The sequence below is a fragment of the Amblyraja radiata genome, chromosome 20 (genome assembly GCF_010909765.2).
Source record: "Amblyraja radiata isolate CabotCenter1 chromosome 20, sAmbRad1.1.pri, whole genome shotgun sequence".
Classification (NCBI taxonomy): domain Eukaryota; kingdom Metazoa; phylum Chordata; class Chondrichthyes; order Rajiformes; family Rajidae; genus Amblyraja; species Amblyraja radiata.
This window is the reverse complement of record NC_045975.1, coordinates 24231405-24246949: the sequence shown is the minus strand read 5'-3', so window position 1 is coordinate 24246949 and position 15545 is coordinate 24231405. Positions and strand designations below refer to the sequence as shown.

The 15545-nt window shown below is 43.5% G+C and overlaps 1 protein-coding gene across 1 annotated transcript in view; it reads right to left on the bottom strand.

The window, feature by feature from the left end:
* Positions 1 to 1411: 1411 nt before the first annotated feature.
* Positions 1412 to 15545, bottom strand: part of LOC116984719 (glycogen [starch] synthase, muscle-like) — a 62991-nt gene continuing 48857 nt past the window's right edge. Inside the window, exons 13-16 of the mRNA XM_033039053.1 lie at positions 11801 to 11896; positions 7845 to 8008; positions 6881 to 6961; positions 1412 to 3372 (exon numbers count right to left, since the gene is read on the bottom strand). Of these exons, the coding sequence (XP_032894944.1) occupies positions 3076 to 3372; positions 6881 to 6961; positions 7845 to 8008; positions 11801 to 11896 (638 nt within the window). The 3' untranslated portion in view covers positions 1412 to 3075. The remainder of the gene's footprint in view (positions 3373 to 6880; positions 6962 to 7844; positions 8009 to 11800; positions 11897 to 15545) is intronic.

Below are 15545 nucleotides of genomic sequence, written 5' to 3'. Positions count from 1 at the left end.
TGGCCTTACTGAAACAGCGTAAAGTATAGATGGAGTCAATGGAAGGGAGGTTGGTTTGTGTGATGGTATGGGCTGCGTTTATTTTAGTTTAGAGATACAGCGCGGAAACAGGCTCTTCGGCCCACTGAGTCTGTGCCAACCAGCGATCCCCGCACACTAACACTATCCTACACATATTAGGGACAATTTACAATTAAACCAAGCCAATGAACCTACAAGCCTATACGTCTTTGGAGTGTGTGAGACAACTGGAGCACCCAGAGAAAACCTATGTAGGTCACGGGGAGAACATACAAACTCTACAGACAAGCACCCGTAGTCAGGATCGAACTCGGGTCTCTGGAGCTGTGAGGCAGCAACTCTACTGCTGGACACCGTGCTGCCCCAATTCTCGGCAATTTCTTGCAGTCTTGGATGGAGCCGTTCCCAAACCATGTATCCCGATAAAATGCTTTCTATGGGGCATCTGTAAATACCCTGCCCAAGGTAGCACACTGTCATTTGTCCAGAAAACGTCAAGGTTTGCCATTAGACTGCCGCACCTAATTCACAACGTTCCTAATTCACTACCACTCCTAATTCACACGTACACAACATTCATTCAACATCACACAAACTAGTTACCTGGTCATGTAGAAACAACAAACTTCAGATGCTGGGTTACAAAATAAGACAGAGTGATGGAGTAACTCAGTGGGTCAGGCAGCATATCTGGAGAATATGCATAGATGACCTTTCTTCAGACTGATGTCAGGCTTTGTCTTGCCTCTCCTCTCTTCCAATTTTCTCCCCTCCACATCCACCAGTGTGAAGAAGGGTCTCGATTTGAAACCCAACATAAAAAGTCATCTATCCATTCTCTCCACTGATGCTGCCTGACCCACAGAGTTCCTCCAGCACTTTGTGTTTCATTCAATGACCTAATGCTAATAGGTAGCATCTGTGGAGAACATGGATCGGGGACGTTTGCATTGGGATCCTTCTTCCTGACCAGAAACCGTGCCTATCCATGTTCGCCACAGATGCTGCCTGACCCACTGATCTGATCCAGCACTTTGTGTCTTCATCCACTTACCTGGTAATATCTACGTGCAGTTTCACTTCTACCTTTTATTGCATAACATCAAAAGTGCTTTAAGATGCCCTGAGATTGTGAAGCCAACAAATATCTAAGAGCTCTTTGCTGCTTCAACCTGAGCTGTGAGTTTGTGCAACTGAATGTCTGAGCATTGTGATAAAGGAAGTGTGATGAAACGATATCAAGTAAACATTTAGAGTTTGTGAGATGAAGTTTGTGATATTAAGCTATACCAAGTAAATACTTACATAAGATTGAATGTGATACAGCCAGGTATTTTGAGTCATTGCTTTAGTGCGGAATGGGACATGAAAAAAAGAGATTTACCCCTTATTTAAAAAAGTAACTCGTTTATTTGCATGCCCTTACAATAACTTTCTCACACTCTTTCACTTGTCACTGCCAATTAATTACCAATACATTTAAGTTCAAGTTTATCCTCAACGGTGAACAGCCACCAGAATGAGCAGCAGCAAAAGTCAGCGTAAACGGCGGAAGGAAGGTACAGCGAGATCCTCAACAAATGAACTGGGGGTTCACAATGAGAAAAAATCATCAACCGTAAATTTCACAATTTGCTTTCGGAGCAGAAATGGAGTTGTATTCCCGTTGTTTGTTTAAAGTGCCACATTCAACTCAAAAATAGCTTTTGCGTTCCACTATTCCATGGCAACACTGGCCCATGCTGTAAGTGGCTTCACACACCACCCATGCCTGAACCCAAATGGTCATTCTCCTTATGAGCACCCAAAGTGTTGGATGGTTTGTCTGTGTTGAGACTTGAGGAGTAGGTGCTTCATTTCCTGTGTTAGATATTTCATGCCAGTCCAGTGTTACAGCCCCCACTATCAAATATGAGGGTAATCCAGGCTGGAAATGGCCCTACTGGAAGGAGATACAACTACCTCCCCCACTTCTCAGTCCTCATTTACTAAACATTCACACATGATCATTGTGGGCTCATCTTTTTGCTTAATGCTTTGAACAAAGTACTTCCCTAATCACATACCTGATTATTGTATTAAAATAGAAAACAAGGAACACAGCTTTTCTTAAAAATCATAAGAGATATTCTTCAATCAACAAATTTGCATATTTCCCATTTGATGATAATGTCTACCAGATCCTTATAACAGGAGGGTGATTATTGGAGAGCTTTACAGGTTGTTGTCTGTACATCTGGAGTGCTTCTAATGGTTATTAATTGATTCAACTGAATTCATATATTTAGTGTGCAAAGCTTTAAATTCCTGTACAAATAATCTCAGCTGTGCAAACCACTGAAAATAATCTAGTTTCTCTACATCCAGTTTTGAATGCTGAATTATCTATTTCAAATGTACCCTCTACCATAAACTGATAGAAGAAATGTGAAGATAAACACAAAGTGCTGGAGTAACTCAGCAGGTCTGGAGAAAAAGGATGGGAGACGTTTCAGGTCGGAACCCTTCTTTAGAGTCACTCTGACCCAAAAGGTCACCTATCCATTTCCTCTAGAGATGTTGCCTGAGCAGCTGAGTTACTCTGTGTCTGTGTGCCTGGAGCACGTTGTGTCTATCTTTGGCATAAACTAGCATCTGCAATTCCTTTCTACACAGAAGAAATGTGAAGATGTGTTAATTTGTGGAGAGAAGCATGCAAGTGGCATACATACAGATTCTGTTCAATCTAACTTGCAGTGTAGGTTTACAATCTCATGTAAATCAGTCCGACTATTCTGGTTCACCTCCCAACCCGTTTTATTTTAGTTTGTTGGGTTTAGAGATTTCCCAGAAATGTCTTGCAACAATCTCAGTGATGTGGGGCTGAAATTCCAATTTGTTACTGTGTCTCGTGACTTGGAAGCGTGAATGGAGGTATATCGGTGTTTGGAGATTTAACTGTAACAACCTGCACTCATTTAAAGACAGCTCACCTTCTCACCCTCTGTTTACTCCTCACTGTAGACTTGGTATAACGTGGCAGCTTTGTAGTTGTAAACATTGTAGCTTGAGGCTCTAGTTTCTTTCCTCTGCCCCCAGGTCACTATGGTTTTCGGGGTCACTCGAGCTGTAGCTAAGGCTTCCTGGGGAACTAGGCTCATTGGCCTGGCTCTTTTTCTTCACCCTCCTTTTCTCCAACTTTGAACTGATCATAGCGATCGGTTTTATATTCATTCGGTCTTTCTCCGCTTCTTCCTCTTCATTGTATCTTTCTTCATCTTCCTCGGTCTCGCTGTGGTAGGGACTGGAATGGAGGGATGTGGCTGGTGATGGGGGTTTGGAGGCTGGTCTAGGGTAACAGAAACCTTCACTCTGTAATTTAAAAACAGGTTTGTTAATACAGCACTGGAAAGTAGGACCAACATACTGTGAATTCATATTTCTACATGAATGACATTGAGTGCAGGAGGATGAGGGGTGATCTTATAGAGGTGTACAAAATCATAAGAGGAATAGTTCTGGGAAATGCACAGAGTCTCTTGCATAAAGTAGGGGAATCGAGAATCAGAGGACATAGGTTTAAGGTGAGGGGGGAAAGATTTGACAAGGTCCAATTTTCTTTTACACAAAGGATGGTGGATGTATGGAATAAGTTGCCGGAGAAGGTAGTTCAGGCAGGTACTATTGCAAAGTTTAAGAAACATTTAGACAGGTACATGGATAGACTAGATTTAGGGGGATATGAGCCAAACGCAGGTAGGTGGGACATGTTGGTCGACGTGCGTAAGTTGGGCTGAAGGGCCCCTTTTTTCATGACTCTATGACAAGGGTCCCAACCCTAAATATCAACTGTCCATTCCCTCCAGAGATGCTGCCTGACCTGCCGACTTTCTCCAGCACTTTGTGTTTCCTTCAATTATCTAATGCTAATAGGTAGCATCTGTGGAGGACATGGATCAGGGACCTTTTGTGTCAAGAAGGAAAAATTGGAAGTGTCGGTGTTACAGTTGAGCAAAGGCGACTATGGAGGCATGAGGAAGGTGCTGGCCAAAGTTGACCTGAAAGAGACCATAGCAGGGATGACAGTGGAACAACAATGGCAGGTATTTCTGGGAATAATACAGAAGGTGTAGGATCAGTTCAATCCAAAGAGGAAAAAAGATTCTAAGGGGAGTAAGAGGCGAGAAGCAAAGTCAAGGACAGTAGAAAAATAAAATATAAGTATAATATAGCAAAGATGAGCAGGAAGCCAGAGGATTGGGAAACTTTTAAAGCGCAACAGAAGATAACTAAAAAGGCAATATGGGGAGAAAAGATGAGGTCCGAAGGTAATCTAGCCAAGAATAGAAAGGCGGATAGTAAAAGCTTCTCTAGGTATGTGAAGAGGAAAAAAAATAGTTAAAACAAATGTGGGTCCCTTGAAAATAGAAACAGGTGAATTTAATTTGGGGAACAAGGAAATGGCAGACGAGTTGAACAGGTACTTTGGATCTGTCTTCACTAAGGAAGACACAAATAATCTCCCAGAAGTACTAGTAGCCAGAGGACCTAGGGTGACAGAGGAACTGAAGGAAATTCACATTAGGCAGGAAATGGTGTTGGATAGACTGATGTGACTGAAGGCTGATAAGTCCCCAGGGCTTGATGGTCTACATCCCAGGGTGCTTAAGGAAGTGGCTCTAAAAATTGTGGACGCATTGATGATCATTTTCCAATGTTCTATAGATTTAGGATCAGTTCCTGTGGATTGGAGGGGAGCTAATGTTATCCCACTTTTTAAGAAAGGACGAAGAGAGAAAACAGGGAATTATAGACCAGTTAGCCTGACGTCGGTGGTGGGGAAGATGCTGGAGTCAATTATAAAAAACTAAATAGCGGCACATTTGGATAGCAGTAACAGGATTGGTCTGAGTCAGCATGGATTTACAAAGGGGAAATCATGCTTGACTAATCTTCTGGAATTTTTTGAGGATGTAACTAGGAAAATGGACAAGGGAAAATAGACAAGTGGATGTAGTATATCTAGACTTTCAGAAAGCCTTTGATAAGGTCTCACACAGGAGTTTAGTGGGCAAAATTAGAACACGTGGTATTGGGGGTAAGGTATTGACATGGATAGAAATTTGGTTGGCAGACAGGAAGAGTAGGGATCAACGGGTCCCTTTCAGAAGGGCAGGCAGTGACTAGTGTAGTACCGCAAAGCTCGGTGCTGGGACCACAGATGACACCAAGCTGGGTGGCAGTGTGAAATGTGAGGAGGATGCTATGATGCATGGCAGATGCAGTTTAATGTGGATAAATGTGAGGTTATCCACTTTGGTGGCAAGAACAGGAAGGCAGATTATTATCTGAATGGTGTCAAGTTAGGAAAAGGGGAAGTACAATGAGATCTGGGGGTCCTTGTACATCAGTCACTGAAAGTAAGCAAGCAGGTACAGCAGGCAGTGAAGAAAGCGAATGGCATGTTGGCCTTCATAACAAGAGGTGTTGGGTATAGGAGCAAAGAGTTCCTTCAGCAGTTGTACAGGGCCCTGGTGAGACCAAATTTGAGGAAGGACATTCCTATTGAGGGAGTGCAGCGTAGGTTCAGAAGGTTAATTCCCGGGATGGCGGGACTGTCATATGTTGAAAGAATGGAGCGACTGGGCTTGTATACACTGGAATTTAGAATGATGAGGGAATCTTATTGAAACATATAAGATTATTAAGGGATTGGACACGCTAGAGGCAGGAAACATGTTCGCGATGTTGGGGGAGTGCAGAACCAGGGGCCACAGTTTAAGAATAAGCAGTAGGCCATTTAGAACAGAGATGAGGTAAAAATGTTTGACCCAGAGAGTTGTGAATCCATGGAATTCTCTGCATCAGAAGGCAGTGGAGGCCGATTCTCTGGATGCTTTCAAGAAAGAGTTATGCCCCAGTCCCACTTAGGAAACCTGAACGGAAACCTCTGGAGACTTTGCGCCCCACCCAAGGTTTCTGTGCGGTTCATGGAGATTGCAGGTGGTTGCCGGAGGTTGCAAGTAGTGGAAGCAGGTAGGGAGACTGACAAAAACCTCCGGGAAATTTTATACATCTGAATATTCCTTGAAGAGACAAAAATGCTGATGCGGGAATCTTGAGCATAACACACGGTGCTGGAGAAACTCAGTGGGTCAGGCAGCATCAGTGGAGGCGCTTCGGGTTGGGACCCTTCTTCCAATCAAATTCTGTCTCGCTGAGTTACTCCAGCTTTTTGTGTCTATCTTCGGTTTAAACCAGCATCTGCAGTTCCTTCTTACAGAGTTCTTTCAGCACTTTTGTTTTCTGCCCAAGATTCCGGCGTCTGTAGTTGCAGTTTTAGGTCCCACAGACCCATCTAAAGAAGGGACCCGACTCGAAACATCACCTATCCATGTTCTCCAGAGATATTGCCTGACCCGCTGAGTTACTCCAGCACTGTGTCTATCTTTTTCACACATGGTTTTTGCTTCCTTCCTCTCTCTCCAATATTTATTAGTAATTTGCTTCGAAGTAGCTAGTCACTTGAATTATACTACAATGTACTCTGAAAGGACATTAAGTAGTGTAAAGTTTAGCACAAGGGTTCCCAACCTGGGGTAAATGTACCCCTACCCGGGGGTAAATTTCGCCTACTAAGGGGGTAAATTTGTTGATTCTGGATTTGTGCATATTTTTTCTCATTGACTGACTGTGTTTGGTTCTGGTATATCTGTTTATCTTTAGTTGTTCATAAATAAGTGAAATAACATTGTTATGTGCTATTAAAGTTGCCGGGGGTAAACGGGATGAAAAGGTTTGGCAACCCCTGGTTTAGAACAAGCAAATCTTGATTTTAGTACTAACTGCCAACATTATGAACAATAGGACAGTCACTTACCACTTCAGGCTCCCAGAGACTTGAAGTGAAGGAATCCGGAAAAGCTTTGGCTAAGGCCAGTTGTCTTGCATGGACATAATACTGAAAAGTCAATTAAAAAACTCCATTACAAAGGGACCGACTCTCCCAACGCATTTTGCTCACAATTTCATGACATTTAAGTTTAGTTTAGTTTAGTTTAGAGATACAACTTGGAAATAGCCCTTATGCCCACTGAGTCTGGGCCGACCAGTGATCACCCCATATACCAGCAATATCCAACACACCAGGGACAATTTTATAATTACCAAAACCAAATAACCTACAAACCTGTACACCTTTGGAGTGTAGGAGGAAACTGGAGCAACCCCATGCGGTCACGGGGAGAATGTACAAACTCCATAGAATCACTAGAGCCGTGAGGCGGCATATCTTCTGGCGGCATCTGCAGTTCCTTCTTAAACCTGCAAACTTGGGATAGACACAAAAAGCTGGTGTAACTCAACGAGACAGGCAGCATCTCTGGAGAGAAGGAATGGGTGACGTTTCGAGACCAGAAATGCCACCCATTCCTTCTCTCCAGAGATGCTGCCTGTCCCGCTGAGTTACTACAGCTTTTTGTGTCTATCTTTGGTTTAAACCAGCATCTGTAGTTCCTTCCTACACAACCTACAAACCTGCACGCCTTTGGGATGTGGGCAGAAACCGGAGCACCCCGGAGGAATCCCACACGGTTACAGGGAGAATGTGCAAATTCCACACAGGCATCGCCTGAAGTCAGGATCAAACCTGGGTCTCTGGTGCTGTGAGACAGCAGCTCTACCAGCTGCACTGATAGTGCCGCCCTTACAGTGTGGAGATGATGGCACAAGGAACTTCTCGTTTTAAAGGTTTTGTGATAAGTGACAATGTAGCATTGGAACTCGAGTTAAATATCTATTCCACTGAAGTTTAATCAATGTGATGATTTAGCACAGAGCCTTACCCTTCCCAGGTATTTCCAATCCAGTAGGTCGGAGAGCCGCTCTGTACGATTCCTCTGAATGATACGCTGCCGACGAGACTGTTGACAGAAGCTGTACATATAGGAGGTCAGCTGATTGCACGAGTCATCCAGTGATCTAAACCGACGGTCAAGGATGTAAATCCCTGAAGGAAAAATAGAACATGGACTGAGTTCTGACCGACAAGACAGGTCTGAGATTTGAGATTAGTTTATTGTCACGTGCAACGAGGTGACAGTGAAAAGCTTTTGTTGCGTGCTAACCAGTCAGCGGGAAAGACTATACATGATTACAATCGAGCATTCACACTGTGTACAGATACATATAAAGGGAAAGAACATGGATAATGTTTAGCGCAAAAGTCCAATAAAGTTCGATCAAAGATAGTCCGAGGGTCTCCAAAGAGGAAGATAGTAGCTCGCGACAGTTCTCTGGTTGTTGGCAGGGCAACATTAAATGTTATCCTGCAAATTAAACAACAAGTTGCTGGATAATATTAAATCAGAGAGTAGCCACAAAAATGTGCTCTTTACCATCAGCTTCTAGAATTACAATAAAGATAATGATGGGACTGAGTCTGATGAAGGGTCCTGACCTGAAACTTCACCTATCAATGTACTCCAGAGGTGCTGTCTGACCTGCTAAGTTACTCCAGCACATTTTGTTCAATACAAGATTCCAGCATGTGACTCCACACCAGTATGAAATATACATCTTCTAGATGCGCTGGCCTCTTCAATACGCTCTTCCCAGGGCACTGTCAGCTCCAGAATGATCAACTGTTTTGTCACTTTAGAGGTGATGAACATGTCTGGCAGGAGTGGTGTTGTTGTGATGTGCTGTGGAAATTTCAGTTGTTTGCCCAGATCGACGTGCAGCTGCCAGTCAGTGGCTGTGTAGAGGAGGCCAGTCCTTGTTATTGGTTGTGGTCGGGGCTTCTCTCCAGCTTTGACAAAAGTGATTGATTTATGTTGGTCACGTCTTTGTCAAACTGCAGCCATTCATTCTGGTTGCTGGCTGGGGGCCATTCAATCCGTTGCTGTGGACCTACTCTGCAGGGGTTGGGAGACTCTAGTGCGTTGAGGGACGGGGCTCTATGGGGTGAGTCCAGGCCGGGCTCCTCCTGCGTCTCACCAGGTTCAAGGCCTGTGCGCTGCACCTCTTTCTCCTTCTCCGAGCATTTCATTCTTGCCTGATGGACTTTTAGGCCACGGAGTTTTACACAGCTTTCCGCAAATGCATCTTATACAAAGGTTATGTTGGCTATGTGGTAAATGATGCATGGAAATAGTTGAGAGCTTCAAGTTCCTTGGCATTAATATTACCAACAATCTGTCGTGGACCAACCACATTGTTCTGACAGCCAAGAAGGCCTTTACTTCATGAGGAGCCTGGGGAAATTTGGCATGTCTCCAATGACTCTTACACATGTCTACTGATGCAACATAGAAAGCATGCTGTTGGGCTGTATCACAGCATTGTTTGGGAACAGCTCTGCCCAAGACAGTAACAAGTTGCAGAATTGTGGATGCAGCTCAGTCCGTCACACAGGCAAGATATCCCACCATTAGCTCCACTTCTACTTCACACTGCCTCACAAAAGCAACTAACATAATCAAACATGTCCTGAGCTGGCCAGTCCTTTCTCTTCCTGCTCCCGTCGGGCAATAGGTACAGAAGGTTGAAAGCACGCACCACTAGACTCTGGAACAGCTTTTCCCGCTGTTATCAGGCATCTAAACGTTCCTTCCATAAGTTGGGATATTGTCTGAATCGCCACTACCCGATTGCAGACATTGAACTCTGTCTCTAGAGCTCTGTTGTAAAGCACCCGTATTTTTCAGTGTAAACCTGCTTCTATTTAACTACCAGATGGAAGGTGGAGAACAAATTGTGAGCATTGCCACAGTCGAATCTTGAAGAAGCAAACTATCATAGTCATACAGCATGGAAACAGGCCCTACGGCCCAATAGGCTGGCGAAGATGCCCCATCTATGCGAGTCCCACCTGCGCACATTTGGCCCATATCCTTCTAACCCTTTTCTATCCATGTACCTGTCTAAAGATCTTCACATTTTGTCCGTTCTTCTTTATGATGACTGTATCTGCTATTGTCTCTAAAATTGAGTCCACGCGATTCCCAATGACACTATATTCATCAAAGCTCCAAAGAAGCCTTCATTGTAATTTAGCTCTTGTTAGTTTTTAATAACAATGAATCTTAGTGTGGTTGAACAATTATTCACTGGGAGGAAATGCAAGGTGTTATCCAATTTGCTCATGGCATTAGCACCATTGTGGGTAATTTTATTAACACAGATCTGGACTCTGCTGGTCCTCTCCCTAATGTCATTACACAAGCAACACGTCCCTTTTGGGCACTGCTTGCTTTCAAACTGGGCCAGATTTGATGGTGCACAGCATGTTATAAAGACCAGAGCCGTTTTTAAGTACATTAATTATATTATTGAAAGCAATGGCCTAAAAAACGGCTACACGCAGCAATCATTAATATGATTACCTCACAGAAGGAGATACCAGATAAAAGGAGCCGAGTTGAGCCAGCATTACGTACAAAAGACCAATCCGTTTTATTTCCGTGTTTTATTCAGTTAGCGAGGTGCAAGGTAGAGTGCGTCAATTCTTCTGTGCCGATTGCTCAATCTAATGACATTTTGAACAGATCATTCTTGTCAATCCAATCCATCAGTTTGTTACAACTGAAAAGGGAATTTACTTTAATTAAAGCAACTCAGTTAAGGTCATGGTGGTGGTGGTGATGGGGGGGGGGGGGGGGGGGGGGGGGGGGGGGGGGGTGGTGTAGAAAGTGCAGTTTCCCTTCTTCACACATTTCCAAATTATTGTTTCCCTGGTTCGGGTTTACTTTTTTTTTTTTAATTAGAGAAAAGACATACTTCAGAATGTTTCAGTAGTACAATGATTGCATTGTATAATGAACACTTAAACACAGTGCAGATTTATTCAGGCAGATTTTGCTTTCTTGGGGAAAACACAGAGTGCTGGAGGAACTTTGCAGGTCAGACAGCATCTATGGAGGAAATGAACATGCGATGTTTCGGGTTGGGACTCTTTTTCAGACTGATTGCAGTAGGGGGTAAGGATAAAGCTGGAAAAGAGAGGAAGGGGTGGGACAAAGCCTTGCAAGTGATACTGTAGGTGGATACAGGAGAGGAGGATTAGTTTAAGTTTAGTTTAGAGATACAGCACAGAAGCAGGCCCTTTGGCCGACTGAGTCCGAGCTGACCAGCTTACATTAATTCTATCTTACACACTAAGGACAATTTATCAAAGCCAATTAACCTACAAACCGTCGTTGGTCTGTGGGAGGAAACCGGAGTACCCAGAGAAAACCCACGCAGTCACAGGGAGAACATACACATTCTGTACACACTGCACCAGTAGTCTTGATTGAACCCAGCGCTTTGGCGCTGTAATGGCAGGAGCTCTACCGCATGCCACTGTGCCACCAATTTTGAAGCTCGAGGATAGAAATTGTGAAGCTGGAGGAAGGAACGCAGGTGGAGGGGGAGGTTTAGAGGAGAAACTGGTTCAAGGTTAGCCAGGGTTGAGGCGAGGGGAATGAGGATGAAGGTGTTTTGTGGGACATAGGGGAGGGGGAAGAGGGATATCTGTGAGTTAGTTACCTAAAATTAAAGTATTAGCATTCTCTTACTGCATGAATCTTGTTTCTCTTCTCCAATTTGCTCCAAACTGACGTATTCACTCTGGGAACTTATCATCAAGTTGCACTTGTTGAGACCGCCAAGGGGTGTGACTATAATACTGCGTCCCGTCAGGGTAAGGATGCAGGGGGTGGAAGGGAGGGAGGGGTGGAGGGAAGGAGGAGGGAGGATAGGAGGGAGGGAGGGAAGGAGGGATTGAAGGATGGAGGGAGGGAGGGAGGCAGGGACCTACCGTACGCAGCTGGATCAGCGATGTGCTGTTGCATAAAGCATCCAAAGCCGGAGAGGTTGGTGGTGATGCTGGGAATACCCATCACGGTGCACTCCGCTGTGGGGAAGACAAAGGGTCAGTCCGCGTTACACCCACACATTCCAGCCAGCAAACCGATGAAACTTCCCGGACAGTTTGATGTTTTGGTGGAGGACTTTAGACTTTAGAGATATAGCATGGAAACAGGCCCTTCGCTTACCCAGTCTGCACCGGCCCAGCGATTACCCCGTACACGAGCACCATCCTACACACTAGGGACAATTTTACCGAAGCCAATTAACCTACAAGCCCGTACATCTTTGGAGTGTGGGAGGAAACCGGAGCACTCGGAAAAAACCCATACGGTCACAGGGAGCAGGTGCAAAATCGGCACAGACAGTATCTGTAGGACCTGAAACATTACTTCAGCATTTTGTGTCCTTTTATGCCCAACTTTTAATGCTGTCGACTCCAATATCTTCCAGCTGTTATCGGGCAACTGACCAATCCTAGCACCAACTGGAAAGCAGTCCTGACCTACCATCTACCTCAAAGGACCCTTGGACTATCTTTAATCCAACTTTATTGGACTTTTTCATGCACTAAACGTTATTCCCTTTATCCAGATGTGTCATCACTGAATCAGAGACAGTGAATCAGTACGTTAAAAAATGCTTGAAGCTGTTTGAGTTAACCAAGCTGTTTAAACTACCTGACGTGGTATAATTATGCAAAGAGTAGCAATGAAATTAGTTGTTTTCATTGTATTCCATGTATAATAGAAGTAAATAATGGAATTAGTGATGATAATTTAATACAAACCATTTACATGGTGAGATTAATTGTACCCACGAAAAAGCTTTGTTTCTATTACTGGGTTCTCTCTTATATTCCCTTTCTTTATTACAACCTTCTGTCTTGTACAACGACAATAAAGATTATTATTATTATTATTCCTCTGCCTCATCATCCATTCACAGAACCTCTGAGTATGCGGTACTCGTTATTTTATTCAGTATTTTTTGCATCTGAGTAACTTGTTCATTTGGCGCTAAACTATGATGGGATATTAATAGACGAGTGAGATCTAGTCGCAGTTGAAAGTGATCTTAACTTTTTATAACTTTGATTGATGGACCTTATTGATGAACAACATTTATCTTTTGTATAAAGATGTGCCTGGATGTACCACTATACGATGCAATACAATTACCCCTCGTTATAACAGACCATAGGGAGGGGAATTGTGTCTGTTATTCCCGACTGTCGGCGATAATTGAGTAAGGAATTCTCTCCGGCACCCTCTGACAACGAGGCAGTTTCAAATACAAAGTTCTTCTTATCAGCTAAAAATGTACTTTTGTTACAGCAAGCTAAAAATACAAAAGGCTGTTTGCTTCATTGTTTAACAAAGTATCATTGAATAAGTGTCTTGTCAATTTCAAAGTCCTCCCGCAGAGTAACCAGCAGCCTGTTTTCTTAAGGAGACCGTCCTTGTTATTGAGGGAGGGCAGCGTAGGTTCACCAGGTTAATTCCCGGGATGTCGGGACTGACATATGATGATAGAATGGATCGACTGGACTTATACTTTTTGGAATTTAGAAAGATGAGAGGGGATCTTACAGAAACATATAAAATACTTTCGGGATTGGCCAGAGTAGATGCAGGAAAAATGTTCCCCATGTTGGGGGAGTCCAGAACCAGAGGTCACAGTTTAAGAATAAGGGGTAGGCCATTTAGGACTGAGATGAGGAAAAACCTTTTCACCCAGAGAGTTGTGAATCTGTGGAATTCGCTGCCACAGAAGGCAGTGGCAGTGGAAGATCACTGGATGTTTTCAAGAGAGAGTTAGATAAAGCTCTTAGGGCTAACAGAATCAAGGAATATGGGGAGAAAGCAGGAACGGGGTACTGATTTTGGATGATCAGCCATGAACATATTGAATGGCAGAGCTGGCTTGAAGGGCCGAATGGCCTACTGCAACAATTTTCTATGTTTCTATGTCAGTGATGCCTGATTACTGTGGGGGCACTCTGACCACTAGAACCAAAATCTGTTATAAAGAGGTCCATAATAACGAGGGTTGACTGGAGTCACTAAAATACTGTACACTTAATCCTCTGCTAGCAATTGAGAAGCTGCTCATTATATCATTTAGGTATTTCACTGGTATATGTCAAAGTATTTCATTCATAGCAAAACGTACTCTGTACCAATGCACTAGTGACTGTAGACAATGGAGTCATAATCACGATTTTGCATATTATATTTTATACCACACATACAGCAATGAGGAGAAGTGTTTCCCAAAGTTGAGTCATTAAGGAGGATTCACACCATTCTCCTCTCAATTACTGGTTAGGTATTGTTAGAAAAGCTGGTATGCTGTCGCCCTTCACAGGTTTGTAAGTGTGAATAATTGGGGGAGTTTTTGGTGAATAATCTGGAGAACAATAATAGGTGATGTTTCGGGTCGATCCGAAATGTCGTCTGTCTATGATCTCCAAAGATGATGCCTGACCCGTTGAGTTACTCCAGCACTCTGTGTATTTTTTTTGTAAAGCAGCACCCGCAGTTTCCTGTTTCTCGGAAGATAATTAACTCTTCTTTACAAAAATAAACCTGCCTTATACTGTTTGATAGAAAGATGGAATCATAGAATTATACAGCACAGAAACAGGCCCTTCAGCACAATGTGTACAAATGGACCTACAATTATGTCAAATTGGGTAGAGGCTGGAGGTTTCTATTCCTGAAGGATATTAGGGAGACATTTGGATTTTTTTAAACGGGCTGCCATGTCCCAGTGCTAAACTGACCAAAATGCCCCATTTATACTTGTCCATCTGCATTTGACCCATGTCCCTCTAAACCTTTCTAATCCATGTACCTGTGCAAATGTCTTTTAAATATTATAGTACATGCCTCGACTACCTCCTCTGGCAGCCTGTTCCAAATACCCACCACCCTTTGTGTGAAAATACTTTAAAGTAGAACCAAGGAACTGCAGATGCTTATTCACATCAAAGGATATAAAGGACTGGAATAACTCAGCGGGTCAGGCAGCATCTCTGGAGAAAAGGAATAGGTGACATTTCAGGTCTGGATCCTTTAGACTGCCTTCTTCAGACTGAACATACTGCTGATGTTTCTAGTTATTTAAGAACCTCTTAAATATAAAAGCTTGGTTAATTTTGTAACCTAGGCGTAGGTTGATTTACTCCACACGTCAAGGTCAGTGATAGCTCAGATAGACATGACTAAAGATTTCTCTGCTATAGAGAGTCATAGAATGATACAGCGTGAAAACAGGCCCTTCGGTCCAAATTGCCCATGCTGACTAACATGCCCCATCTACACTAGTCCCACCTGCCTGTGTTTGGCCCATATCCTTCTAAACCTATCCTATCCATGTACCTGTCTAAATATTTCTGAAACATTGCGATAGTACCTGCTTCAACAACCTCCTCCAGCAGTTCGTTCCATACACCCACCACCCTTTGTGTAAATAAGTTACCCCTTAGGTTCCTATTAAATCTTTCCCCCCTCACCTTAAACCTATTTCCTCCAGTTTTTGATTCCCATACTCTGGACAAAAGACTCTGTGCATTTACTCGATCTATTCCTCTCATGAGTTTATACGCTTCTATAAGATCACCTCTCATCGTCCTGCGCTCCAAGGAATAAATCACTAGTCTGCACAACCTCTCCCTATAGCTCAAGCCC